This window comes from Pholis gunnellus, assembly GCF_910591455.1.
Source record: "Pholis gunnellus genome assembly, chromosome: 23".
Classification (NCBI taxonomy): domain Eukaryota; kingdom Metazoa; phylum Chordata; class Actinopteri; order Perciformes; family Pholidae; genus Pholis; species Pholis gunnellus.
In genome coordinates, this window is record NC_136550.1 from 12,937,615 (window position 1) to 12,964,239 (window position 26,625).

The 26,625-nt window shown below is 42.1% G+C and overlaps 1 protein-coding gene across 5 annotated transcripts in view; it reads left to right on the top strand.

Annotated features, from left to right (window-relative positions):
• Positions 1-26,625, top strand: part of nrxn2b (neurexin 2b) — a gene marked incomplete at both ends in the record, with an annotated part of 555,263 nt that overhangs the window by 272,122 nt on the left and 256,516 nt on the right. For all 5 annotated transcript variants that reach the window (XM_079184308.1, XM_079184309.1, XM_079184310.1 and 2 more), the window contains 2 exons: positions 12,311-12,484; positions 17,791-17,910. In XM_079184308.1, the coding sequence (XP_079040434.1) occupies positions 12,311-12,484; positions 17,791-17,910 (294 nt within the window). The remainder of the gene's footprint in view (positions 1-12,310; positions 12,485-17,790; positions 17,911-26,625) is intronic.

Genomic DNA, 26,625 nt, shown 5'->3' on the forward strand with positions numbered 1-26,625 from the left:
GGCATTGAATATGTTCCATTTTTCAACTAAAGGCAGAACAAATTGAAACACACTATGGAGGAGCGGTTTGGCAAGGGAGAGAGAGGCGGAGAGAAAGACAAACAGGTGCACACTTTTGAACAAGCTCTTCTCTTGCCAGCGGTGAGATTAAGATTAGCTGTTTGATCACCCCAAATAATTTCTCTCTTCATCTTTCTGGTTAATAAAGCCGAGCTAAACTAGTTCTCCTAGCTCGTCTATTTGTGTGCACTCTCCAAGTGATAAGGCCTGGAGGTCACACAATAGTCAGTACAGGCCGTCCAAGGGTTAATCAATTCACATAAAGCCGAATGCTTTCTGGATTTCTATCTTAAGTTCATTTGATCACACTAATGTGAAAGACCAGAATATGATATATTTTACAATTTCTTGAACAAAGCAGCATGTTGGTAAATCATGCTGCTATTTCTGCTATATCCATCCATCCACCAACCCATCCACCCATCGTTCCATCCATCAATCATCCATCAACCCGCCATCTTTCTATCCATCCATCCATCCACCCAGCAATCTGTCCTTCCATCCATCTATCCGTCTGTGCATCAATCATCCATCCATCGTTCCACCCATCAACTCGTCCTTCCATCTGTCTTTATATTTATCCATCCATTTTTCCATCCATCCATCAACCCGTCATCCTTCAATCCATCCATCCATCCATCCAGCAACCTGTCCTTCCAACCATCTCTCTGTCTGTCATTTCATCCATCCATCCATCCACTGACTTCAGTAGTTCTTCTCTCTTGCCACGGTCTTTCTAGATACCGCGTACACCCCGCTGGTGTCCATCAGCAGCTTCCACCTACTTTGCATTATTTTGGGGGTGCTCTAAATGTAATTGAATGGCAGTGTTAATATATTACTACATAGATAAATTCCCCTTGCTACCCCACTCTACAACGGGGGTTTGTCTTATGCTACTCTACTTTACAAGAGGATCAATATGTGCAACAGTAACAGCCACCCAGAGCAGAGATCCAGTGTTTTGCTCAAGGACAAGGTAGCATGTTGTGTATTTGGTAAAAAGGGGGATTGTGTCTACAGTTTCCGATAAAAGGAAATGTATTTAACCTCTTTAAACTCTGACACAGATGCTGCACTGTATGATTTAATACGTTTTCTACAATATGTACTGTATTATTGCATTCGACCTTGCTATTGTACAGGCAACACTGACTCGCTTCAACATAATCTATTCATCCTGTGACGATACACATGCATTATTGCATCCTGAGGGTTTTCCTGTCCTTCCATTGAATTGTGTGTGAGAGGAAATATAATTACCACAATGCCAGGGTCTACTCCATTATGTAAGAAGAATACATCTCTCTTCTCCTCCTCTCTCTTTTGCTTCTTATTACCGCCCTCCTACATAATGCCACGTCAGCGTGGATGGCCTTTAAAGTCTTCATCTCTGGAGCGACAGTGCAGTTCTATCAAGTAAAGGACAAGGTGGAGTGTTGTATCGTACGGACGAAATATATTGTTCAGCACTAAGAATTAAAAGCCCATTTATTACTATTTCAGCCTCCATGGAAACAGGACAGAAAATAGTTTTAAGGTAATGGAGGTAAGATCCTGCGACTGCTCTGCTGAAGGGCACCGATTACATATCTTTGTTCATACATCTTCTTGACCTAAAGGAGAGTATACAGTTGTAGCTTTAGAGACTTTCGTTGTTAAAATGATTCAAGGTCCTATTAAACAGCATAATGTATAAACCAAGCAGAAACCACCACAGCTGCAACCATTGTGGATGTGTCTGACCTTCAGCTTTTCTAATGGCCATTAGGTGCTGGGTCCATGAAACCTCCGTATTGAATTCAGTGGAAAAAAATCCATGAAGGTCGCTGTCTTCAATACAAAGACAGACTTTTTTGGCCAACAAGATATGTTTTCATCTGCTACTTTCACTTTCAGCAGTTTTATAGTCTTTAATGACCCAGAGATGAAGACTTAAAGAGGTGTGCTGTATACCGGGGCCATGTTTATTTTATTGGTGTCCGAGCCCGTCACCCTCACACACATTGTGGAGCCACCTACGCTCCTTCCATTTAGCTAGAATGTGTCTTTTCAGCCAAGATAGTGTGTGTGTGTGTTTTATCCCCCATGGTTTATGGACAAACACAATAAATATCTCACAAAAAAAAGAAAACCAGGTAGTATTTTGCATCTCTAATTTTGGCTAGTATAAGTCCCCTGTACTTAAAAGGTTTCGGTATCTTGAGACCCACAGGCCGATCAGTAACATTGAGAAAAGAACACACTTGTAGACTTTCTAAAAATAGTTTCAAACATATTGAAATGGCAGAACATGTTTACTTTGGTTATTTTCTGTTTATACAGGGAGATACTCGTGTTCCCTTGAGACTTGTTAGCTCAAAATGTGGGTGGGACGATCAGTGAAGTGGATGTGGATGTGAGGTTTCGGCTGAAATCGGATGTTATTGGGAAGAGAAGTGAGAAATGCCAGTTTAAGTACTCACGCCCACACCTGTGTGTACAACATGCGTACTTTATTCAATTCCCTCTTTAACACTGCTTGAGTTTGCACCAGGTGTAGGGAAGAGGCAATGTAATAAAGATGCTGCGCCTGAACCTATTTGCATAATAACAACTAAACAAATCACACGCAGCATAACTGGATTTGTATCTCACGTCAGAGAGCATAAGTGTCTCGAGCAATTTCTTCTGGCACCCCTGCATCGGAGGGTGGCTAGAAGACAGAACTCATCAATGAATAACAGCTATAATGCCCAAAAGAAATAAACTAAATGCAAGTTGATTTCCTTTTATGAATCTGTATGTCCAAAATGTTAGTCCCAACCAGTTTTAGATATTAGAAAAAAGCCAATAGTTCCACATGCTACAGTCATGGCTTCCAAATTGCACTGAGGAGAGCTGGACTTAATGCTTTTCACAGGATTTGTGCAAACGGTTTATTTTTGGACCCATTTTAAATGAGCCATGTAGAATAAAATGATTTTGATGAAATGTCACAATTTTAAAACGCTGATTTAGTTGACTTTCCCGACACAAGCGTTAGTCATACATGAGATGTTCAAAGGCCATCATAAATAAAAGAATCTGATGATAATGTCTGTTTGAACTGCTTCTGGCTGATTTAGTCATAAGCCACCTCTTAGTCACTTGTGTGGTCACTTGAACGTTGTTTATACGTCTATATGCCAACAGCAAAGGCCGTGTTAAGTTGTAGATATAAATCAGCTTAAACCTATTGGTCCTTTACGCAGTACTTTAAAGCCTCACCTCGCCTTCCAGACTCTTTGCCTCCTTTTCCTTTTATTTCCCTCCTATGTTCTTCTCCATCCCCTCTATTTTCCTGCTCAGTGTCAGAGCTCTCTCAATAAATGATGGGCTAGGTGGCTTGAGTGCTGCAATAGAGCAGTGTGTTGTAGCTTTTTTTTTTTCTCACACTGACCTGTCTTACATTGCAATGCACTTTGGCATTACTCAGAGCTTTGGCCACCCCCCTCTCCCTCCTACCTCTCATCTCTCCCGTTCATCAGAAAGCCAGCTGCGTCGCCAGAGGTGGAGCTGAGATAGAGTCAGCGTTTCTCTGGCAGAGTGTATTTGTGTGGCTGTGTCTGCACACGGTGGCATGCGTGTACAGTTTATGCTCAATGCTCTCTTCTCTGCAGACTCAACTTCTCAAATAACTCCACTAAATTCAGTTTCCACAAAAGGAAAATATATAAAACTGAAATAAATTGCAGCATAATGTTAATTAGTGCAGAATTTAAAAGAATGGTCGATTGCCCACAAATTAACCACAACAACCTCCATTTTAATGGTAAATTAATTGCATAAATAAATCTATTATCAAGTAAAACTCACAATCAGCTAATCAAAAAAATAATCAATAACACAAATGATTTTTAGTTGCAGTCTTCATTACTATGTATATCATTATTATTAGTACGAGGTGTTCAGATTATTATATTTAAAACAGTTGTATTGATGTATTACGTTTACTGAATTGTTTGTGTGACTAGCTGTTTGATTTGCTAGCTGTTTGTAAAACTCATAACAAGAATGTGACATAAAACAGTACAAATCATAATCATAATCTGTATATGTGGAAAGGCAAACAAACAATAGACGTAGACGTCATGCGATTTGTCTCCATGCAAACAAAAGACCAGGAAAGAAGATGGCAGTTAAACCCTCCACCCTGTAATGATGTATTCATAATCTCTCTCCAGACGGGCCAAAGGAAGAATCCTGCTTTTTAATAACCGCGAGGTAATATGTGGATGGTCTATTTGTTTCTGTTAGGTGAATAAACAAGGAAGAAAAGGAACCAACAGAACAGAAAAATACAGATAATTAGTACAGACAGACACCACAAACTGTCCTGTTAATGTACAACATGTGGTTTGTGAGGGGAAACAAATGGTAATAGATAAAAGATAGAGAAATCAATGAAAGTCACAAATGTTGGAAATTGACTGGGATTCAACACAAGAAAGGCTCTAATATCCCCCCAGCCCTCCTCTTACTGTTGTTTGATTTCACAATTACACAAACGAATAATAAAAGTAAATTTAGCGCATTCAGTCTTTGCTAGTCGTGTGGGACTGTTTTTGTCTCTCATCGGTCACAAATCCTTTGGGCCTCATTGGCCGCACTACCTGGCAGAGGCCAAACCAGGAATAATGCCCCCTGATAAATGTGATATTGTCATGGGTCTGTGTGTTTATTTTCCACATTCACAGATCCCCTTCTTCATCTTCTTAGAACGATTGATTAATAGTGGTTGAAATCTTTAGATAACTAAAGACCGACATGTTTTTTTATTTGCTCAATCAAAGGGAAAATCCAGCTCACATAGATCTCATGAGAGCTCTTTTTGAAGCATCATAGACAGATTGGAGTTGGACAGTGATTGATAGAATAACTGCCGTCTATGGGTGGTACACTGTCTGACTCACAGCTGAGTCAGACAATAATTTAGATTAGATCAAACCAATTTAGATGGAGTACCTTCATAGCTGTGAGCCCACTGTCGGATACTGATTCAGCTTCGGGGGACCAGAAAGTGTCACCCGACGGATTCACCGAGTCAAAAGTGCAGTCTGCGTACATTCAACTTCCGCCAGCATTAAAACCAGGCCAGGGTCAACCATGGAGTCAAGCAAAGAGAGAGGGGTAGGAGGGGGAGATGAAGGAAAGACGAGGTGAGGATATTGTGAGTGCCGAGAGCGAGGGTGGAAAAGGACAGGGCAAGGAGATGAACACACATGTGAGGGAGCTGGAGACTAAAAGATAGTGGCAGAGCAAAGTGAGAAAAACTCAAGTGCAGTGGAAGGGAGAGCACGCCGCCAAGGCAAAGCGAAAGGACACTCAATACGGAGTGACATTTCATCGAGGGAGAATGGAAGCATGAAAGTGTGTAATGATGCCTGTCTCTGTCACTACACAATCTTTCAGAAATTGTCACCAGCAAGCACCGGCACATATTCAGAGCCCCTCTCAAGGCCCTACACGCTGACTGATGGCGTTGGGGTTAATGAAACGACGTCATGGGGGCAAACTGTTGCACGCTTTGTGCTCAGTTCTCGATTTAGAAGTGATGAATTCAGGAATCTTCCTTTACACTAATGTAGCTATACATGTATGTAGGGAAAATATGGGTAAGTCGCAGCTGTACTATACCGTGAATGATTATAGAGCAGCTAGGAGACATTCCATATGTAAAGCAGGCCATCAGGGGGTTTAAAACCTGCATGTGCAGCTGCTTAGACATAGCACTGGACTGATGGGAAGGACAAATCCAATAATAATGCTGTTCCTGATTACTATATGAACAAAGCCTGTAGTGTGATCTCTGGTAATGGTATTAATATCATTTACACTGAACTACACTCTACACCGGTTACATTCTGCCGCTGGATAAAACTATAAAACTGAATTTCAACTGTTCTGCAGTCGATTGGATTCCTTTGGAAAGACTATCATGTTGCAATCATTTAAATACGGAAACCCTGAGAGGCAAGTGGGGAAAACAAATCCATGTATGCTGAATACAACCTGCAAATATTGTGTTCGCCAGTTGTGTTAATTAAAAGTCATCTAGAAGAAAACCTGAAGCTTTTAGTGCTATTATGTACAGTACATAGGGTAGAGGTGCACTCCAGCCTCTTGTGGTTTAAATGACATACAACAAACACTTCTATTTAATATTGGTTTTTCACATCCCAGAACTTTATTCCCACCTGTTTTCACAGATGACAAAAAAAGTAACTTAGAAAAATGATCCTGGCAAATCTTTGTTCCCTTTCCCCCTTTCCCCTTTCAAAAAACATAAAGGTTATTCCTGTGAAATATGTTTTCTCTCTTTTGCCTCTAAGGGCTTCCGTAGTTAAGAGACGATGCATGACAAGATGTCCTATTAGACGAACATATATGGATGAGGTGTAGGTGTCCAGTTTGTGTTTTACATAACAAAGTGACTTTGCACACCGATTAATAGGGATTGATAAATGGTGTTTTAGATGTGTTTATATAGAAATGACATGCCCTCGTGAATCAGAAATGATTCTCCATTGATGCACTCAATAATAACCTATTGTGAATCAAACGCTCAGCACATGTTGATGTTGTCTCATTATTGCTTATGAACAGTTGTCAGGCGGGCACAGTAATAATTGCTTTGAAAGTATCGGGTCAATAACGCAATTCATTTCTCTCTTGTTGTCATACAACATACAGTAGCTGTGCCATCTCGGTCAATGTACTACCACCTAAACACTCTTCATCATGAGAAAGCAAAGATTTGAATATTGATGACTCATTGCTTCATTTGTGATACGTGTCAATTTGGCATCACTGTAAGTGTTAAATGTTACATTTTCACTCATTGTTCCCAGTCCCTCTGTTTACAGATTGCTCTCCCTCACTTAGCCGCTGACAGTGAAAGAGATACTGACGATGCATTACACCACCTGTGGTTACCATAGAACAGAGAGAGAGCCAGCACCTGTTAGTGAACACGTGTCACTACAGTATCTAATAATTACGGCTTTAGTCGCCTTCAATCTTTATCCTGTGAGGAATTCAAAACATCTCTTGCTATACCATGTGGTTTTGCATACACACAACCACAACACAGAGACACAGCGTAATTATACAACTTATGATTTAGCATCAGCAATTAACTCGCAAGCAGTGTCAACATTTATTCTCTGAGCCGATCGTCTTGTTGTGGCGTCGTCTTTGCCGATCGAAACTGCCTCTGTAATTAGCAATCACACAATCCCCGCATCTTCCTGCTGGCTGCCATTGTCCCAGCCCTGCCTAAAAAAACACACACCGCCATTCATTTGCACAGCCCCACAGCATGTGTGTGAGTGTGTGTGTGTGTGTGTTCAATCATTCAATCTTCGTCAATTAGAGCCAGCATGAGGGTGAGGCAACACAAGCAACAGAGAGTGAAGAGAGTGAGGCCTCGAAAGGGAGGCAGTGGTTGTTAATAGAGCATTTAATGAAAGTTAATGGTCGGCGTGGTGTTTGCTGGGGAATTGGCAAAAGGGAGCTGATCACCGTGTAGAGATGAGACCAGGCGTGGTGCGTTCATGGCCCGTTCCCGTGATCAAACTAATCCTGGTGATGGATATAGATGATGCCACAGTATTGCTAGACATGGAGGAATACTGAAACAGTCACTTTGCCTGCCAGCCAATTACAGGCAAGGATGAATTACAGGATTTGTTTTGAGTCCACAAAGTCTCGAATGACGAGCTTAAACTGATTCAAACATGAACGCCAACAGAGTCAACTTTTCCATGACCGAAAGAAACAAAACTGAAGTGCTTTAAACACTAATTGGGTGCCATGGGTCTCACACCCATGAAGTAAATTCCCCTTGCAGATAGCTCAAACAAAAAGAAAAGATAAGTTGTAGCTATGCGGTTGTCTCTTGTCTGGCAGCGGCAAGTTTTTCGAACCAAATAATACATATAACACAGACAAGGAAGTTGCCCATTGCACCTTTAAGAAAGTAAACTGTTAAGGTATCAAGATCAATACATTTTCAGTCAGTGTGTCTGTTTGCTAGAAATCAAAGGACACAGTGTGAAAGGCCACCATGGGTCCTAAGGCCATCCAGCTCCATGATGACTCACAGAACACATTTGCGGATCAGCAAAACTAGAAAATTAGGTTTTCACACAGTGTGAAACCACAATCTAATATATGTACTGTATGCGTATACATATATATATATATTTCACTTTAAAACCCTCTGAAGCCATATCATAGCTTCCCAACATCTCCCATCGGCCCCTGAGAGGTCATTATGGTAACCATAGAGCTGTGGAGCCTGGGAGGCTGTAATTGGTCCCATCTTGTCAATCGCTCTGAGCATCTGCAGCAGCTGAGGCATTCATCACTGCTGGGACCCCAGAGCCAAACCAGGACTCAGTCTCTGTCTGGGAGGACAGTGTATTGCAAATTGTGGGAATGAAACCTAATTGTGACACATATCCTGAATGCACTGTATGCACTGTCCAAACAACGCTCCTAAAACCAGAATAATATCCCACATGTCTGAATCAGAGAATGCTCCATTCGGAATATTACCAAATTCGTAATATCCGAGCTGTAATGTATTCGGCGATACACACTGGCCCAAATGAACAAGGAAGTCAAAACTTTACCAAAGTAATCTGTAATTCAAATGAAAGTGTTCAACGCCAAAGTGAACACAAAGGGAGCCCGGTTCTCTGAGCGAGTGGGTGGGAGAGTGTATGCGTGCTGCATATTTATTCATCTGCTGTCGTCTTTACTCCACTGAAGGGAAACAAAAGTTGCATGACTAATTTCCTTTACAGTACATCTGGCGCAGCCCCTCACTCCTCTCTCGTCCGCCGCAGTTGCACAGTCAGCCAGTGGGATCTCAAGCATGCTGTTCACTTCTGCAGCAAATGCGCGGTTTGTTCTTTGGAGATTAACTTCATTGCGATAATTTCATATTTGCTAAATGGTTCTTTACAGCCCGCGATTTCAGGACATCACTCAGCCGGACAGCTAATGAATTTTTTGTATTGATTGTAATGCCCGGGAGCCCCAGCTGGGAAATATGAAGTGTCAAGTGCTCATTAATTCCAGAGAGGAGTTGGCAAACATCATTGACTCATTCCATTACACAGAGTCCACATATAATTGACCTCGTGGCTCATTGCTTCTCAAAGTGCCAAAGTTGAAGGTTCTAGTTTTCAGCTGCAAAACTGTCATTCTTTTCGTCTTTCTGATGGTCCTATCTTTGTAGCGTGATCTCCCCACTCTGTGAAAAGGGTTTTGCTGGATGTTCATTTTGTGCCTACTTAAAGATAAAGTAGGAGATCTGATGATCAGAAAAGCCCGGGGCATTTCAAACCGTGTTTATTCACATGCACTTACATCAAAGGCCTCTTTGTGTTTTTCATCATCTCACTTGCATTTCCCTCACAACTCTGCAGAACAGAGAGGGCTGAGAGGAGGGGCAACTTGGCTTAAGTGTGGATAGATTTTTCCTTTTAAGTTGTAATGTAAAGAGACATTAATTGTGCTTGAGCGCTGAGATATCCCAGAACTCGGCTTCATCATCCGGCTGAGGATTCTCAATCGCTGCTTCCTACGTGCTGAAAGTGGTGCTGTGTATTATTCTGATCTTCTCCCAGAAGAGTGTATGGACAGGAGCTTCACATATTGTTTCCAAGGCGCCAGTTTTGATGCTGAACAATCTATTCATGTCAACCGTCTTTAAATCCTATGTTCTTCAAAACACTTCATGAGCGTCCCTGCAATGACAGGCATTTTGTCAGGGGACGTCTCAGGAGCATTCCACCCAGCGTTCACTCCGCTCGGCTTTAAACTGTCAATTCTCCATGTCTTGGTGTAACGTGTACTGTCATCTACCTGCACACACACCTTCACAGTCGATCAACGACAAACATACTCTAGAAACACATGCTGTTATTGAAAGGAACAGAGTACAGCCACAAATGAGTCAAAGACCTGCTCATTTGGTGGAGAACAACACTGATATTGAGCAGGTGAATCACAGACAGTGCTGTGTACAGTGTTAAGATATATTGTGAAGAGACATTTATGTCACTAAGATCTCGGCCCCTCGTGGATCGGCTCGCTTCCCCACTCTCTGTAAATTGAAATTTGTTGTTTTCAAGTTCATTGATATTGAGTGTGTATACGTAAAAGTGCTACATAATCAAAAGAGAGATCATCACATCTTAGAGCTCCTACAGAAGCCCTGAGAGGCAAGTGTGATTTATTTTATGTTGATCCATTTTCTGAGTCTGATCTAGAGTTTTTTTCTCTCCTGTTTTTTACTTAAGAACAAGTTTCTTAATATTTGATCTGTGATAACAGGGAGTTTTAACTAACATGACTTACTAGCACACATTATATATGTATATTGTGTTTAGAGTATATATGGAGACATTAACCTCTTGAACCCTAGGACTATTTTTAGCCCTGTGCTCGAAAATGTCCTACCCTTACGCAAAGGGGCTTATCTCGCTAACTACAAGGTCTATTTGAATAATTTAAATGGCATAGTAACACAAATAAATGTGAGCTTTGTTAAGATGTGTACATATCATTGTATATGTTTCTGGTAAATGCTGGACGAATGTTACACACAGCTCAAATTGAAATGTTCAGGTTCGACTTTTTTTTTAACCTAAAAAGCACTTTTATTGATTTGAAATGATGCAGAAGCTGGCTTAAACTCTCCCAAATCATATCACATGATGTCAGCAGTCCTTTTAAAAAAACAATTTGCTTTGATAGAGTGAAGTATGCCTGAGAAATTAATTTGAGTTTTACGTGATGTATTTGAACCTTACTAAAGCCTGTGATTGGGCGATTTGCGCCCCCATGGGTCAAACCCATTGGCCAAAACTGAAATAGGTCAAATGTTAGTTACCCTAGTTAGATTGATCTCAATGTCTTCAGGAAACAGTTCAGAGCCGCCACAGGATGTTGATAGAACAGTAGGATCCGGGAAATATGCCTTTGTTTACATCAAAACGGCACAAAGGTAAGGCGTTTATGAAATATTAGCGGTGAAGCGGTTTGTTGTTCTGGTGCTTGTTTGCGCACAGCTCTGTGGTGGTTTCACGTAGATAACTAGTGAAGGTATCTTTGGAATCAGTGTGTTATTGGCGTGTTTTCTGCTATTTCGGTTTTCCGTGTTAGCATTTAGCTTCTTATTAGCGCCTACCGGAGTGTGTGTGGTCGGCTCAGCAATGGCGAAAAAAGAGTGATATTGCGGACATTCTTTTAGTTGTTTATTTGAGTTTGTGTAGAATTGTGTTTAGAGTGTGTGTTTAATATGCAAGCAGACTGTGAAGGTTCATAACTTGACTTTCTCCCACTGTGGAGAGGTTACTCTTCTCCCTTTGATGTTCAGCAGCTCAATCAGGGAAAGTGCAACCAGGTGTGCCTCATTGTGTCCTCTTAGCAGGGAGGGGCTGGGCCCTGTGTACATGTAGAAAGATAGTTCTGCTAGAGATTACATCATCTTACGTTTGGTGTCCTAATTGGTGGGTGTGTGTGTCCATAGATAAATTGTGATGTCAGCAGTACCTCAAAACTCTGACTAAGTTTATTCATAATTTTGTATGATTTTGATGCTTGCTTTTGGTTTAGCTCCCCTTCTGCTTACCTGGTCATGTGGTAGGTTCCAGTTTGGTGAGGCAGAGGAGGTCACATGTCATTCACTGGTGTAGCGGGAGATGAGTTCTGGGAGGCTTCCAACTTTCATTAGTTTCGTGTTCTTTTTGCTTCTTTTTACGTTGTATTTCATTTCTGGGCTTTGTTCTAGCTAACCTTTGCTAATGGAGCTTTCCCCACATAAAGTTGTCCGATGCCAAACAACATCTTCCCAATATATTGGGTGACGGCGCTACACCTTTTTTTAGCTTTTAGATTTCCATGTCATCGTTTGTCCATGGTGGATGAAGCTCATTTGTAAGATCATATTACAGATGCAGTTTTACATTTGCTGTGCAGCAGTGGTTGAAATATGTATTGACTGACCGACCTTGTGATTTACAGTATGTCACCTGCTTCTGCACCCTGCCATTTAAATGTTTAATTAATGTTGTTGTGTCTGTTGAAAGAGGTCTTAAATGAAAGTGGTTATTGTCTGAATATATTTAACTCTCTATATTATCAGAATGTATGTGAATCTGTAAAAAATCAGAAAATCCTCACAGGTGGTTTCTTTGTGTGTGTTCTGCAGGGGAGCTGTACATCGGTGGCGTGACAAAGAATATGTACAGCAATCTGCCCAAGCTGATTGCATCCCGGGACGGATACCAGGGCTGCCTGGCCTCCGTGGACCTGAACGGGAGACTCCCTGACCTGATTGCAGATGCCCTCCACAGGGTGGGTCAGGTGGAACGAGGCTGCGATGGTGAGTGGGGGAAGCAGACGTCCATCACAGACAGACTTCGACAAACAGTAATGATCAAAGATATGTTTAACACTTTTTTTTAGCTTTATGCCCATAATTACTAATGACATCCATGTTCTAAAATAAGGATTGATGGCAATTATCTCTCCTGTGAATCAACAGAGGAAATCAAATGACATTGATTTCATGTGTCTGTGAGTATACTCTATACAGTGTGTAATCCACTGTTCTTGCTATTAGTGACACTGTCCCACAGAGGATGCCACATTTCCGACAACTTCAAATCAAGGATTGCTCAGTTTTTAAAAGGTTGACTGATAATTATAAGGAAAACAAGTCAGGAGTGGCATCAAAATCAGTTTTTTGTCCAATTTTATTAATTTCTCATTAAGAGATGGAGATAAAAACAACTAGTATGTGATTGCTACATGTTTCAGGCTGATACTAATGTTGTGTTAGAGGTGCTAAATACGAGATTAGGACCCTTTTGCCTCTCAACGGCTTTCCAGATGGTGACAGCTGAGCCAGCAACTTGCAGTAACGGCGGTAACAGTGCAGACAATGACAAGAGTGCTGACAGAGCTAACAATGTTTACCTGGGGGCTAGCTTCAATTGTTACTCAGAGAGGTAAAAACATGTTTTTCAAGTTTAACAATGGTCTCTCTGTACAAAAGGAGATTTTTACACACTACCTTGGTTCTCAGCCTTAAATGGCCACTCTACCCTTTTTTCCCCCGTTTTTTATTCCAACCCATAAATGTATGGCCTGATTACACACAAGACACTTGCACAGATTGTGCAGTAAAGACAGACCAGTGCAATAATCCGGTGCATTCTCCTGTGCTGGTTCTTCCCTGATTTACACCAGTAGCCCCGCCCAAATTCTCCCAGCTCTGGGCAGTCTTTACAATATAAGCCCCTGTCCTCTGTATATCCTCTCTATTGCCCCATAAAACGTGCACGAGGGAGGTATCTCTCTCCTCTAATGTTATTGTCAGTGTGGCTAATTCCAGCGACACACCACCTACATTGGCTCCTACCTCATCAATCTTGCATTTGTTGCGTTTTCACCTCTGCTGTGCGCAGTTTGCCTCCATGTCTCAGGCCGCATGGCTCCTGTGTCGGGTAGTTAATCCAGAGTATAACGGTGGCTTTTGGCTCTAGCATTTCCCCTTCCACACCACCCACCCTTTAACCCCCCCCACTGCGTCTCAATGCCGTGCTGAGTGTCGGAGAGCACGGACTTGATTTCCCTGAGGGCTGTACTGGTCGACTCCACACAGCACTGATCCAGATTTTTTTCTTTTCTTTCTTTCCCTCGATCCCTAACCCTGCTACTTCTGCCAGCCCGTCTTATTACCTGCCTACAGTACAACTACTTTGCTCCAAACACTGTATAAAGCTGCATTTAGCTATCAATTTAACTCCCCCCGGCACCCAACATGAATGCTAATATTAATATTGGCGGTGCCTGAAAGCTGAGCAGCTGTAATTGACCAGTTTTGGAAGGGTGGACCTTAGAAAATAATAGCATGTTTAAACCTGAGGCTGTATTCCCTTGTTGATATTAAAGGAATACATCAAAACCTTTGGCTGACTTATCTAGTCCACTATAATCAAATTCACACTTTATTTCCTTACCATGTAGGAGAGAAGCTAAACGCTGTAAAATCAAATCATTTAAATTACAACTTATATGTTTATTAGTTTGGATTGGTCTTCTTTAACAACAGCTCAGATCCAATCTCTGACACCCTGGTTTACTAAAACAATAACAGAAGTAGTGAATATAACTTTCCCATACTTTGGATATGGATCACTGCCAAAGTCCTGACCCGCATGGTTCGGGGGTCATCGTTAGCTTGTGGACCGGGGCTGCAGAGTGGTCAGAGGTGGCTGCTGGTCTAGTCTCCAAAGACCTAAGTCCAAACAAATGGCAGAACATTGAGCTTGTTCTTGATGCTCTCCACTGACTCAGCGGATCACAACAAGAAAGAACGGAAAAAAAGACAAGACGGAGGAGAGTGTTGAAATGCAGGTACTTAAACAGTGTTGCTGAGTCACTGTAGCTCAAGAGGGGAGAGACGGGTAAACAAGGCCAAAAATAAACCTATGTATGGCTACATTTATGGTTTAAATAATGCAAAGTGGCATTAGTAGCAGGAGCACGGATATTTGTAGTTGTAGAAGCAGCAGTAGCAGAGTTTAAATCTCTTTTTACAAACCATTTTCACTGAAAAGTGAGGCCAATGTGGAAGTGCCTTAATCTTGCTTTGTTTCTTATATCCATCGGGCGGGGGAGGGGGGCGACTCCTCTGGTGGCAAAAAGAAGTCGGAGTGTCTGTGAGACAATGACTCTACTTCTCGCTTGATTTATTACCTCAGTAAACATTTTGGTTGCCTAAAAATGGCTTATTCAGCGTTTGGTTGTTCTTATCTCCATCCTCTCGAGTCACATCGGGTTCCAAAAAACAAAGATGTTGAGGACTAAAATGCCAAACTCGAGGCTTCCAAACCAATGGGGAACGTCACTTTGACAGCATCTACAGTCCATGATGCTAAAGTGGTACCATAAGCATCATTTGAAGTGTAGGGCCGCTGACAAAGCGTCGCTATTTGACTAGTTGGGAGTGATAATGTGTTGCTTTTTTAAGATTCATAAAAGATGAAAAAAACACTAAAGAATTTGATATTAAGCATTATGTGAGAATATCCAGTGCACCAGTAAAAAAAACCTGTTTGTTGTTATGAACCGAGATCTCGACTGGATCTGCACTCTGGCACGCTGCTAATATATGAGCAGGTGTTTCAGTTGTAACCCGGCTGTTGGTTTTAGATGCAGGCGACACGTGTTCACTTTGGGTTTAACAGTAATGTCAGTCTTATTGGCTCCATATATTGTGACGAATTTCCCTGAACATTTGGAGCAAACACAACAGATGGAGTTTTATGCTCCAACAAACCCAAGGCACCCAATAACGGGTTCTCAGGCAGCCGTGCAAAGGTAGTGTTTGTCCAATCGATAGTTGAAGGAACAGTGAGGAAGTGATTACATGACTGGGTTATTAATTATGACAATATGCTTAATTAGCTCCTCAAGGGACCCTTTTATGAGCGCGTAATTAATGGGGCAATTAGTGTGATTAGGAACTACTAACAGAAAAAGCTGATAGAAAGGAGATGGCATTGCATTTAAGTGGACATTTTGGAGCAGAAAGTAAAAGCACTCATAGATAGATGATTTATTTATTTTAATTTTCTGCGTGTGTGTGTTTGGGGGGTGGGGGGGCTCCCTTTTTAATTGGGCCATTTGTAAATGGCACAGTGAGATGTCTGTTTATCTAGAAACAAATTAGTCTTGCACTGAACCATGGTTGTTTGGAAGCGTTTGTGTTTAATTGAGATTTTAATGAGAATCTCTACCACCACCATGACAGTACTTAGTATACGGGCGTGTGGTGGCTTCCTCTTCTCATACCTAGTATGGAGCTCTGGTTCCCGATCTTGTCTGGTTCCATTTCCATCCGTCGTATTAACTTCTAATGATACAGAGGCAAAAAACCCATGATACATTACTTTCTATATCTAGGCAGTTCATGCCTGATGGGTCAGTAGCAGTATGTATAATCTGAAGTGGAGATATGAGTTTTCATATCCTATATGAATAAGTGGCTGGAATTCCACAGAGAAATTACAACGGTGGAGTTTCTAATTGACTATTTAAATGTCTTCAGCCGCCCATGACAGTGTGTGGGAACAACAGGAGACAGCATCCCCGTAACACACACACACACACACACACACAGATATAATGGAGATGCTAAATGGGAATTTACTCCACCACTACTAATTTCCAATGCAAATGCACCCCCAGTCTGGCAATTATACATCAGGTTTCAACCTTGAATTAATGTCAAATTGAATCTGAATACATTTCTAAGCATCATAAATCAAATCACTTTTTTTTGTCTGTGGATGAGCAGCTAGTGTATTTTGTTGCAGTCATTTATCACAAGTGTTACGAAAATGCGGTTTTATTTTAGGATTTACCTGCTGGTAAAATATGTTTTAATAACACGTAGTTAAAGGTTTACAATTTGTTCAGGTCTGTCTTCAGATAATAGTCAGGTGTCCATGTGGATATTGAAGCAGGTTTTGCTTGCTGCTATCATTCTCCCTTTGCATACCTGCCAATAAGGGATCCCATTCTAATGCATTTTCAATGTGATTAATGGGGGACAGAATCCAGTTAATCTGAAGCTCATATGAGGCTTCAGCAGTCTGAGTCAGACAGATTAAGTGAATACTCCAAAGCTACAGTACTTGTGTAGAATTCCCTCTTTGTATTTCCCCGTTTGGTTGTAACTTTGGAAGGTATTTATTTAACTTGGACTGCTGCTGAAGCCTCATTTGAGCCTAAAAAAAAAAGCCCGAACACGTTTTTGCACAGAACCCAGGAGGGGATCATTTAATAACCTCAACATTATGAACAGGAGGGGGGGTTATAGTAAGACACAGATCTATAAGACAATGAAGTTCAAAAAGCAGTAAAGTACATCTGTCGAGAGGTAATACAAATATGAAATATAGTAGACAGTAAAGGGTGGATATGAGTACGAAGGATATATGCAGTTATAGCATTATTAACAGTATCAGTGTGTACAGTAGAACATGTGATATGTAGCAGCCATTTTCAAAGACCGGCTCGTCTAGCTCGCCCATATTCTATTGTTCAACATGTTTGTCTTCAGTACACCTTCTTTTAACAGGCTAGCTTACATTCTGTTTGTTAAACTGATGAGAGGGGAAAAAAAGAGCCTGTTAACTTGGCCGAAACATATTTATTTCTCACTTATAAAGTATTTAACATGTGTCTACGTTTTATATCACATATCTCTTCTAATTGGCTCGTTTACCTCGTCAACATAATATAAGGTGGTGAGGAGATGGTAGTAAAGATGGTCAGCCATGTTCAACTACACACAAACTCATAAGTTATCGATAAGCCCTGGTGTGAATATGTTAACGATGGAAGTCATTTAAAAAAAGTCGGTGGTACGAATGCTCTAAAGTTCAGTATGCACAGTAGAATAAAACTGGATGCATGGATGGATGGCTGCCGATATTCAATACACATTTTCAAAAAGAAAGCTTTTGTCTTTTATCTTTAATAAATCGTTTTCAATAATTGCAGAATTGTAATTCTCATTAGTAAGTCCCTGTGCATCATGTGTGGTCCTCCACATGAGTTCCTTTTATATCTGTGGACTGAAAACACTGAGCAATGTGCTGGTTCTTTCCTCAGGACCCAGTACCACCTGTACGGAGGAGTCTTGCTACCATCAGGGGGTTTGTCTTCAGCAGTGGGAGGGCTTCACCTGCGACTGCACCATGACGTCCTATGGAGGTTCATTCTGCAACGATCGTAAGTGAAACGTTTTCTTCAGCAATGGTTTGAGTGCGTGTCTGGAGTGAGTGGTGCAGGTGGATAGCTGGTGGTAGGACTTAGAGTTAAAGCTCTACACTCCCTCCTCTTCTAACGCTCTATTACTAGCACGTTATTCATAGTAACGCCTCGGATTGCACAACTCGGTTCACCGTGAGATTGGCTCCTCGGCTCTCGAGGTGCTGCAAACACCCGCTGTGAGAAGAAGCGCCGATTCAAGCCCCGTGTCCCTGTCATGTGGTCGCCTGCTGGGTGGCTGGAAGCAAGGGAGTTAGGAGGAAGGAGAGGAGGAAGGAGAGTAGGGAGAGAGGGCTCCAACGAGATTCATGGCTTTTATTTATTTGGTTTTAGGTTTCTTTCCTGAGGTTGACACTCTGTGTTTATTGTGGCTAATGTTCACTGAGTGCACACAGTGAAGCTACGTTGCATGTTTTTGTCTCCAGTGTGTTCACTAGCTGCATTGAAAAGACTTCATCTCACGGGTGAAACTGCTCAGGAAGATGGATGTGTTTTTCGGTGTTTAAGAATTGTGCAACGTAGAGCTCCTGTACAATTAGCATTCAGTGCTCCTCACAGGATTGATTTAAACAGGGGCAGAGGTAGGGTGACAGGCTAATAGACCTGTTTGCATAAGTCTTCATTTGCTTATTAAGTGTTGGGTGCTGAGTTAAGCTGTATCGCACGAACCATCTTCTCTATTTTTGTTTTGTGTTTCATTTGTGATGGAGTTTATCTTTGATTGTTGTCGTGTTGGTTGCCATGTTGGCTAGACAGAATGTGATTGGTTATGACAGTAAGGGGATGATTAGCAAGGTGCTCCTTTGGCTCTTGGAGGACTCAAGCAAGGGGAAGGCAATAATTATAGCCGCTCCGTCGGCATGACAGCCATGCCGAGATAAGCAGAGAGATCCCTCGAGGAGAGCAAATGATGAAAAGAGGAGAGGAGAGGGGTGCCCATTCCTGCATTCCAGTTGTTGCCTGTGGGGAGTGCTTGGCGGTCTTACCGCGCCGGCTTCAAAGATGACAGGTAGAGCTGTGTGGCACCAGGGTGCATACCAACATGTGTTCTGTGGAGAGAGCTAGGGGGATGTGTGTCTGTTGTGAGAGAGTGCGTAAAGTGGAGGGAAGGACTTTGCCGGCAGCCTGAACAAAGACATTGTTAAACTGCAGACAACATTGGAGAACGACTATTTTTGTGCACTAAACTAGGTCAAACCATGAAAACCTCACACATATGGGACTAGACGGAAGCCCTGAGAGGAGAAAGAAAATGTAAAATCCCTGATGATTCATTTTTTCAGTCTTATCTAAATGATTTACACTCTGTTTATTTCCGATTTAAGAACAGGTGAAAACAATTATTTTGCCAGATTCCTTATTTTTTTGTTAAAGCAGTGGGGAAAAGTAAAAGCAGGTGATTTCTTTATTTGTATTTTTTTTCTCACTAGTGTCTCAGGGCTTCCGTAGCGTATCATCACTGACTTTAACTTATTATTCATGTTGGTTCTGAATATGCAATGCTAGTATTATGGGTTCACTGGCTGCTGTTCAAAGTTCACTCCCCTCCACTCGCTGTCTTCCTGCTGTGTTTTCTCACTGACAGATTACCACACTTACACAATCACACACACACACAGTCCTATTAATGTGTACATACTGTATACCTTTTGTCAAATGTGTTCTACAACAGTCTGTAAGCCTCGTTCAGTGTGCATGCGTTGTTATAGCTGCTTTCCTTCCTCACAGCAGCTGCACATCTTCAGACCTGCACTTCAGTCTTCATTTCTCCCGGCCTGGAAAACACATTTTCATCTCTTGACCTTAAGAGCCTTCCTCGAGTCGAACTTTGGGCTCCTTCTCTTCGTCGTCTTCTCTTCCATCACTTTGCGTTTTCGTACTTGTTCGCCACACAGAGCCGCTCTGTGTCCTTGAAGCCTTTTTCTGGACTTGCACAATCACCGAATCAACAATTCTCTCATCACGCCAACCTTCATGGAATTTTCCTTGAACCTGCTCTGAAATCAAAGGTAGGGTTTGTCGGCTAGCATTTTTAATGTGTATGAAACCGATGCTCATGGTGAGGATGATGTTGCATTTCTTTTGTTTCTAGCTTTACACTCCGTCTCTACTCCAGTGTAACACAGCTTCCCTCTCTTCCCTGTCATGTGGCCTTGGTTTGTCTTCTACATATCTGAAGATGGACAGCTGTGAAAATGGTTGTTCAACGCGTAACATCGGGCCATCATTTCAGTTTAAATTCTAAAAATGTTATCAGAAGAATGCGAAGTAATAGTTTAGAGATTTCTACTGTCAACCAGCAAGGCCCGTCCTGTCTGGTAATACCACGTGTACCTCGAGAGACGATAGTGAGCATAGTGTCCAGAGAATGAAGAAGTCAAGCTGCTGATGGTACAGGAAGGAGACGTTGTTATAGAGTGTCCGTGAGCTTGTCAATAATACATCCAGGAGTCTTGTGCGTTTTGATTAAATCCAAAAGGTAAAATGCTGCCCCTCATTTCTTTGGAGCAGGTGGCTGCAGGTCCTATGTACCTTTGTATTCCTCATAGAATCTCTCTGTAGCCTCAGAAATCAAATAGCCTGCATCCTACCTGCATGCGTAATGAGAACGAGACGGGGGATAAACGGGCGTTTGGGTTGTATGTCTTTGTAGCTATACAAAAGGATGCAGACCCATGCAATCAGAAGAAGGGACAGAAATAGGGCCAGTAAAATGAATCACAAAGAGCCACCTTGCCGTGTGATCACTCTCTTTATCCGTCACCCGGCAGCCATAGTAGGAGAGGTGCAGTGCATTCGTACAGTACAGAACACACACATACCCAGTCACACATGAGTTGCTCACGTGTATCGTTTATACTGTCTCTCAGACGTGCACATATTTCCCTTTTGCAACATTTTTTTTTCATTTTGCTTTCAAAAGAACAATGAATGACTTTAATAGAGTGATTACCACTGCTTTTCATTCTCTTTAGAGAATAAGAAATTATCATAATTATTCTCCCAACGTTGCCATCTGCTGTGCCCAGTCGGCGTATGTGTGTATATGTGTTGTTGGAATACGCTGCTCTATTAACAGCAGCAATACGCCTGCAAAAGAAATGCTCTATCACATGACACAGACGGACACATAATGCTTCGCTGAGAGTCGACTTTCACTCGGTACATTGCTTGATAGAGAACATCTTTAGTCTCTTTTCCTCAGTGTAAGCACAGTCGTTTGTTTCACTCTGGGTGGAAACGTCAAAACTATTGATAGTACAGTTATTTATGTATACGCATGCACGGATATACAGAGTAGATATTAAACATAAAGAGAGAATCTTCAATTTCATCAACGTTGACGTTCCATCCCAGCTAAACGGAAGTACTTTGTCTTTTTGTTACCTGTTGGACGTCAGCCACACCTATTATGGGAAACACTTTATCAAACCTGGAATGAAAAATGTTAGTTTTCTTTGTTTATTATTTATTTAAATAGAACACAGAAATGTAAATGATTGAATCATAGATCTGCATAACTAAATGGGAGGATGAGTCACTTGACCTTTAGTAGCTGCTTTCTAAAGAGCTCTGATTTCAATGGAGTTTCAGTGTTACATTGTTTCTAAATGCGGTCAGAGTTCTCTTTAACTCTGCCAAGAATAAAACAAATGTTAATGATCAAACTCGCATCTTATTGCCTCTCAGAATGCGTCATTTATTTTCAGATTCGCCAAGCTTATTGTTGTGTCCTCTGTTTTGTCCTTTTGAAAAGTCCCACCTTTTAGTGCCCAGAGGCGTGGGCAGGGGACAGAATACGATGTGACACGCTGAGAAGCTGGTTCTAAAACAGTAGCAGCCCGCGGTGATCTGCTCCGGTTGGTGGCGTTGATGAGGCCCTGCTCCGAGCTGCGCTCACGTGGAGGTCTCTCAGGCGTTATTTAAAGCCCGCCCCCATGTCTCATCAAAAATTCAGATGTTTGTTTTTCTTAGCGGTTTTGTTTTATCCGTTTTTAAAAATAGGTTTACCTCCGGGTCCACTCACTGTTAGAAATGGGTCTGTTCAGTAAAGTACTTTACTTGCAAATGGTACACCAAAGCATTTTAAATTATTTTTTGCAGTTGGGAAAAAAAAAAAATGAACAATGGGGAAATAAGTATATGAATACTGCGGTACAAGATGCGGTGTCTAAGTTGAACTGTCTGGTGATCTGATTGGCAGATACTTTATTTTGGAAGTGATCGTCATAGCCCGGAGTCAACACTGTTGCCTTTTAGCCGTGGATAAAAGGAAGCTCCCCGCCGCTCACTCCTGCTGAATTTATTTGTCAAGTTGCTGTGTAGCAATGCTGCTGAGCGGTGCGACAGTTCATACTGTGATGGGTGGGTATGTGTGAGCAGCTGAAGTAAATCCCATCCCTATTTAGTTGAATATTGTTTGCACCTCTTCAGTGACCTCTGCTGCTCTCGCTGGCCTACCGCGCTGCACTCTGGGGAGGCTAATACATGAAGCGCAGCTTGGAGGAAGGAGCAGATACAAATGAAACACACAGTCCACTGACCTCATCCAAACACAACTGCTCTCCAGCAGCATTTAGTATCAAATGTATCCCCTTTTCAAAAACAGCCTCTGTGTTTCTGCTCTTATCAACAGCAGGAACATTTGCTGATATTACACTCGAAAAAAACACTTGCAATTGAAACTGGAGATTGTTGCACATACTGTACCATTGTGTTCATGCACACAGATACGTTTGAGGCACAACAAATAGAACAAAAAGCTGTCTTATACCCCCTCGTACACACACACACACACCAGAGAGAGCATTTGTTATTCAGCAGCAGCCCGCGGTGATTGACTGGTCTATTTGTCTCTGCGTAGCGTATAAGTGGGCCACTTGGTATTCTGCCTTATTCATCTGGAACCAGCTCAGACAGAGATGCTGTGTAAGTGCGTACGGTGCGAAGGCTTTGTTTCTCTCTCTCTCTCTCTCATCCTCTTGTTTATGTGAGGGAGGGGAGCGAGAGAGAAAAAGACAAAGAGGGAGGTGCAGGGAGGAGCCGGCTTGGTCCGTGCGATTCTTGGCTGGGCGTTGGCACAACACGTGCATGTGTACAATGAATCCAGCTGCATAGTGCTGTCAGGCATACTAATTGAGTGCAGAGTTCCAGGGCGTTTGCAGGCATCTCTGCTGATTCCAATCTGCCTCCTCTCCCAATCCTTCACCACTAGGATTACCGTTACCACAAAAACAAACCAGCATCAACCTGCTGTCTTACGACCCATCCACATCGATACTTAAAAGGTACAGATTTGTGCCAAATATGATACTTTATTCCTATATTTAAAAACGTTATGTCAGAAGGTACATTTTTCACCAATATTAGTAGAAAATAGACTTGTCTATTTATTGGGTCCTTTATAAAGGCCATAGGAGGGCCATAAATATATGAACTGACTAACAATTATAAAGCACTAAGTGCAGCTCTTTCACACCTAACCTGTTTAGTTCAGATAAAAAGAGTTCAGGTACGTTTGCCTGGTTGCTAAGGTTCATTAGTTAGTTGAAACCTGTTGCGGACCAAACAACCGAACTGAGACCACTTGAAAAGATGGGTCAGTCCACCTCCAAGCGGACTCTGGTGCTGATTAACGGCTCAAATGCTGTTAAACCTGCGGCACTCATCAGTTGGAGTCCAGTAAAAAGTGTGTGACAGCGATCGCACAGTAATAAGCCCCAAATGATTACTGTACAAAACGCCTCATGTGCATGTCTGTGTGCCCTCCGCCATTCACACCAGTTTTTTGGGAGCTCGTAATGCCTTCTATGCCTATCTGCTCGTCATCATTCATACCATGCGATCGATTTGCAGCCTAATAACAAAGTAATAACAAAGCTTAAAATCTGTTATTTCTTCGTGAGCTCTTTGTGACACCAAAAGAACGTACATATAGACATCAGAAGCATTAAAGTGCTGCAGAAACACTGAACTTGATTTCCCCCCGAGGGTCCTTAGGATGTAGGATCACTATCGGCAAAACTCTCCAATCAATAAGTAACCTGTCTGTATAACTTCATGTTACCTCCTCTTGGTTGGTTTATGTAAAATCGGAGTGAACATGAACTGGACCAGAACCAAAATGCACTAAAAAAAAATGTTTTCTCTCAGTGCAGACCAAACACCCAGCTACAGGTGTGAAAGCACCATAAGTGTTGTACTCCTTGCCTCTGACAGCCTACTGTTAATTCTTAACAGGCTTGATAGGTTTCAGCAGGCATTGGTCATGCCTAGCCGCTCTTGCATTCTCTCCTCAGCAAATTATAATGAAACCTGTTTACTGAAATGTATTCGCTCTCATCCTGACCGGCAACTCTACAGGTGATCATTTGCTCGGTGCTTCGCTTGCGATGAAGAAGGGACTAAAAAAAGGTGGAAAAAAAGAAAGCAGAGAAAATAAAAACTAAAGATGGCTACTGGTCTCGAGAGCAAAATAGCCTCATGAATCCTGCCACACTGCGAGTGTAATGCACTTGGTTGAGGCTTAACATCGATTGTCAGGCTGCTTGTTGTGATGAAGGTCACATCGGCTTCAACATGGACAGACTTAAGGGGAGGCTTTAGCCCTCTCAGATTCTCATCACCAGCCAAACAACTCACGGGGAATGAGTAAGCAGAGCCGCAAACCTCTCCTCAAACCCCCTGATCCAATAAGGGAAATCTGCTCTGACCCAGAAGCCGTCGGGGACAAAGACGAGCATGGTCGCACATAAAACTTAGAAGGTGTCTGACTAGCTTTTTTTTTTATTTCGTATGTGCTCATATTCTCTCTAACTATCCATTCTTATTTTTAGTTGATTGTTGTTATCCACTCCTCCCACCTCTTTTGCGGCTCCCACCTTCTCTTTGCGCCGTTTGCCAGCCGGCCCCAAATAACTGCTGTCTGGACCTAGTAATTAACCGACACCTCATTAGGCCAGAAACACCGTGTCACTCCTGAATAATCGCTTGGATTGCTATGTATTTATTTTTTCATGCCCGTAAATACACACGCACACACGCACACACACCCTCTCTACTTCTCAGTTGTGGGCCGCTCCGTAAATGAGATGGAGGGAGACCGGGGAGGTTGCCGCTATCTTTCCATTTGCAGACACTGTGAGTGAAAGCACGGGCAGAGAAGTTAGAGGATGGATGGAATGCAGTAAGAAAAAGGAAAAGAGAGAGAGCGTGAGTAAGGGTGAAATAGTGTTTGACCGTGCAGAGGCAATTTTGGCTCCCCCAAAAGAGGGCAGCGCTAAGCCCATTGGACTTTAGAAGTCACCATGTCAAGAGCTTGAAGGGTATTGGTTGAGGGTGGACGGCCACATTCTGTGGCATGTGGTGCCGAGGGCGGCAGGTGAAAGTAATACCTTGGCTCCGCATATGGCTTTGGCGGAAATCGTGCTCTTCACTGGTATTAATTGAAATTTTCAATCAGCATGCCAAATTTCAAAACCCACAGAACATTTGCAGTAAGAAGAAATCTCACCCATAATAACTTTAATAGCGAGCATACATCTGTTGTGCTTTGAGCTCTTAAGTCCTTCAATGACCATTTTGTTCCTCAGGTAGGCCAGACGTGCACCTGTTTCTTTGGGTGAAGATACCCAAAGAAACTTTTCTTTCGGTCTTGATTACTTTTTTTTTTTAATTCCGCGTTGAGCCAGTGCAGATTTTCCACCCCTTGCTTGGTTTTAATTAAAGACCGGGTGAGCTTTTAAACCACAGTGTGCATGAAGGGACGATTAATGGGGCTTTGTAATTGCTTCGAGACCACTCCAGCCACTTGCACACATTATCAAAAGCCTTCGACTGTACGCCAGAATAAGAACACGAGAGGTGGGAGGGATGTTTATGCGTGGAATTGTGCGGACTCTGGGAAAGTGGATCAAACTATAACAGCGGGTGAAAAATTGGTGAAAGTAATTATTCCTCACAGTTATACAGATCACACATCTCATGTCAGTCGATTCCTTTGTTGACGCTTTGTAAATAGCGGCATCACACCTGTGACTAATGTCAATACTCAATACCTGATTGAATTCAGTGGAGCAAATGCCTCCGCAAATACCATGCACTCCTGCAATCTCACATGACTCTAGTGTGTGTGTGTGTGTGTGTGTGTGATGCTTTTTGAATGCTACCACAGTGTTGACACAGATTGAAGTAACAGACAGGCGCTAAAAGGCTTTCAGCCATCTAATCTTTCCTATGAATGTTTCTGTTAATCTATTGCAAGAGCTTAATTTTTTTCTCATACCATTATGTTTCTTCAGCTCTAATTATACAAAACATAGTTAAATCCAATGTGTCAAGACTTTTCCTATTGTTAAGATATTGTGACTATTGCTTAGCTGTTGTGCTGTTTGTTGCGCGTGTGTGCAATGCAGCACTATCCAGAGAACCTAAACGGAGTGGAGATTGATACAGACGGAATGACAGACCGTTTCTTAGCCTGCTTGCTTTTCATGGTTGTTAATATGCGTGTTCTGATTAATACACGTATTCTTTGATTTCATGATTGTAGCCTCATTTTGTTGTAGCTCCATCATTAGTGCATACATGAGAATGTATTCACACACTCCAGGGAGACTGATTGAAAGCATGTGTTATTTTCAAGTTTGCATTAAATGTTTTATTAATAAGCTGATA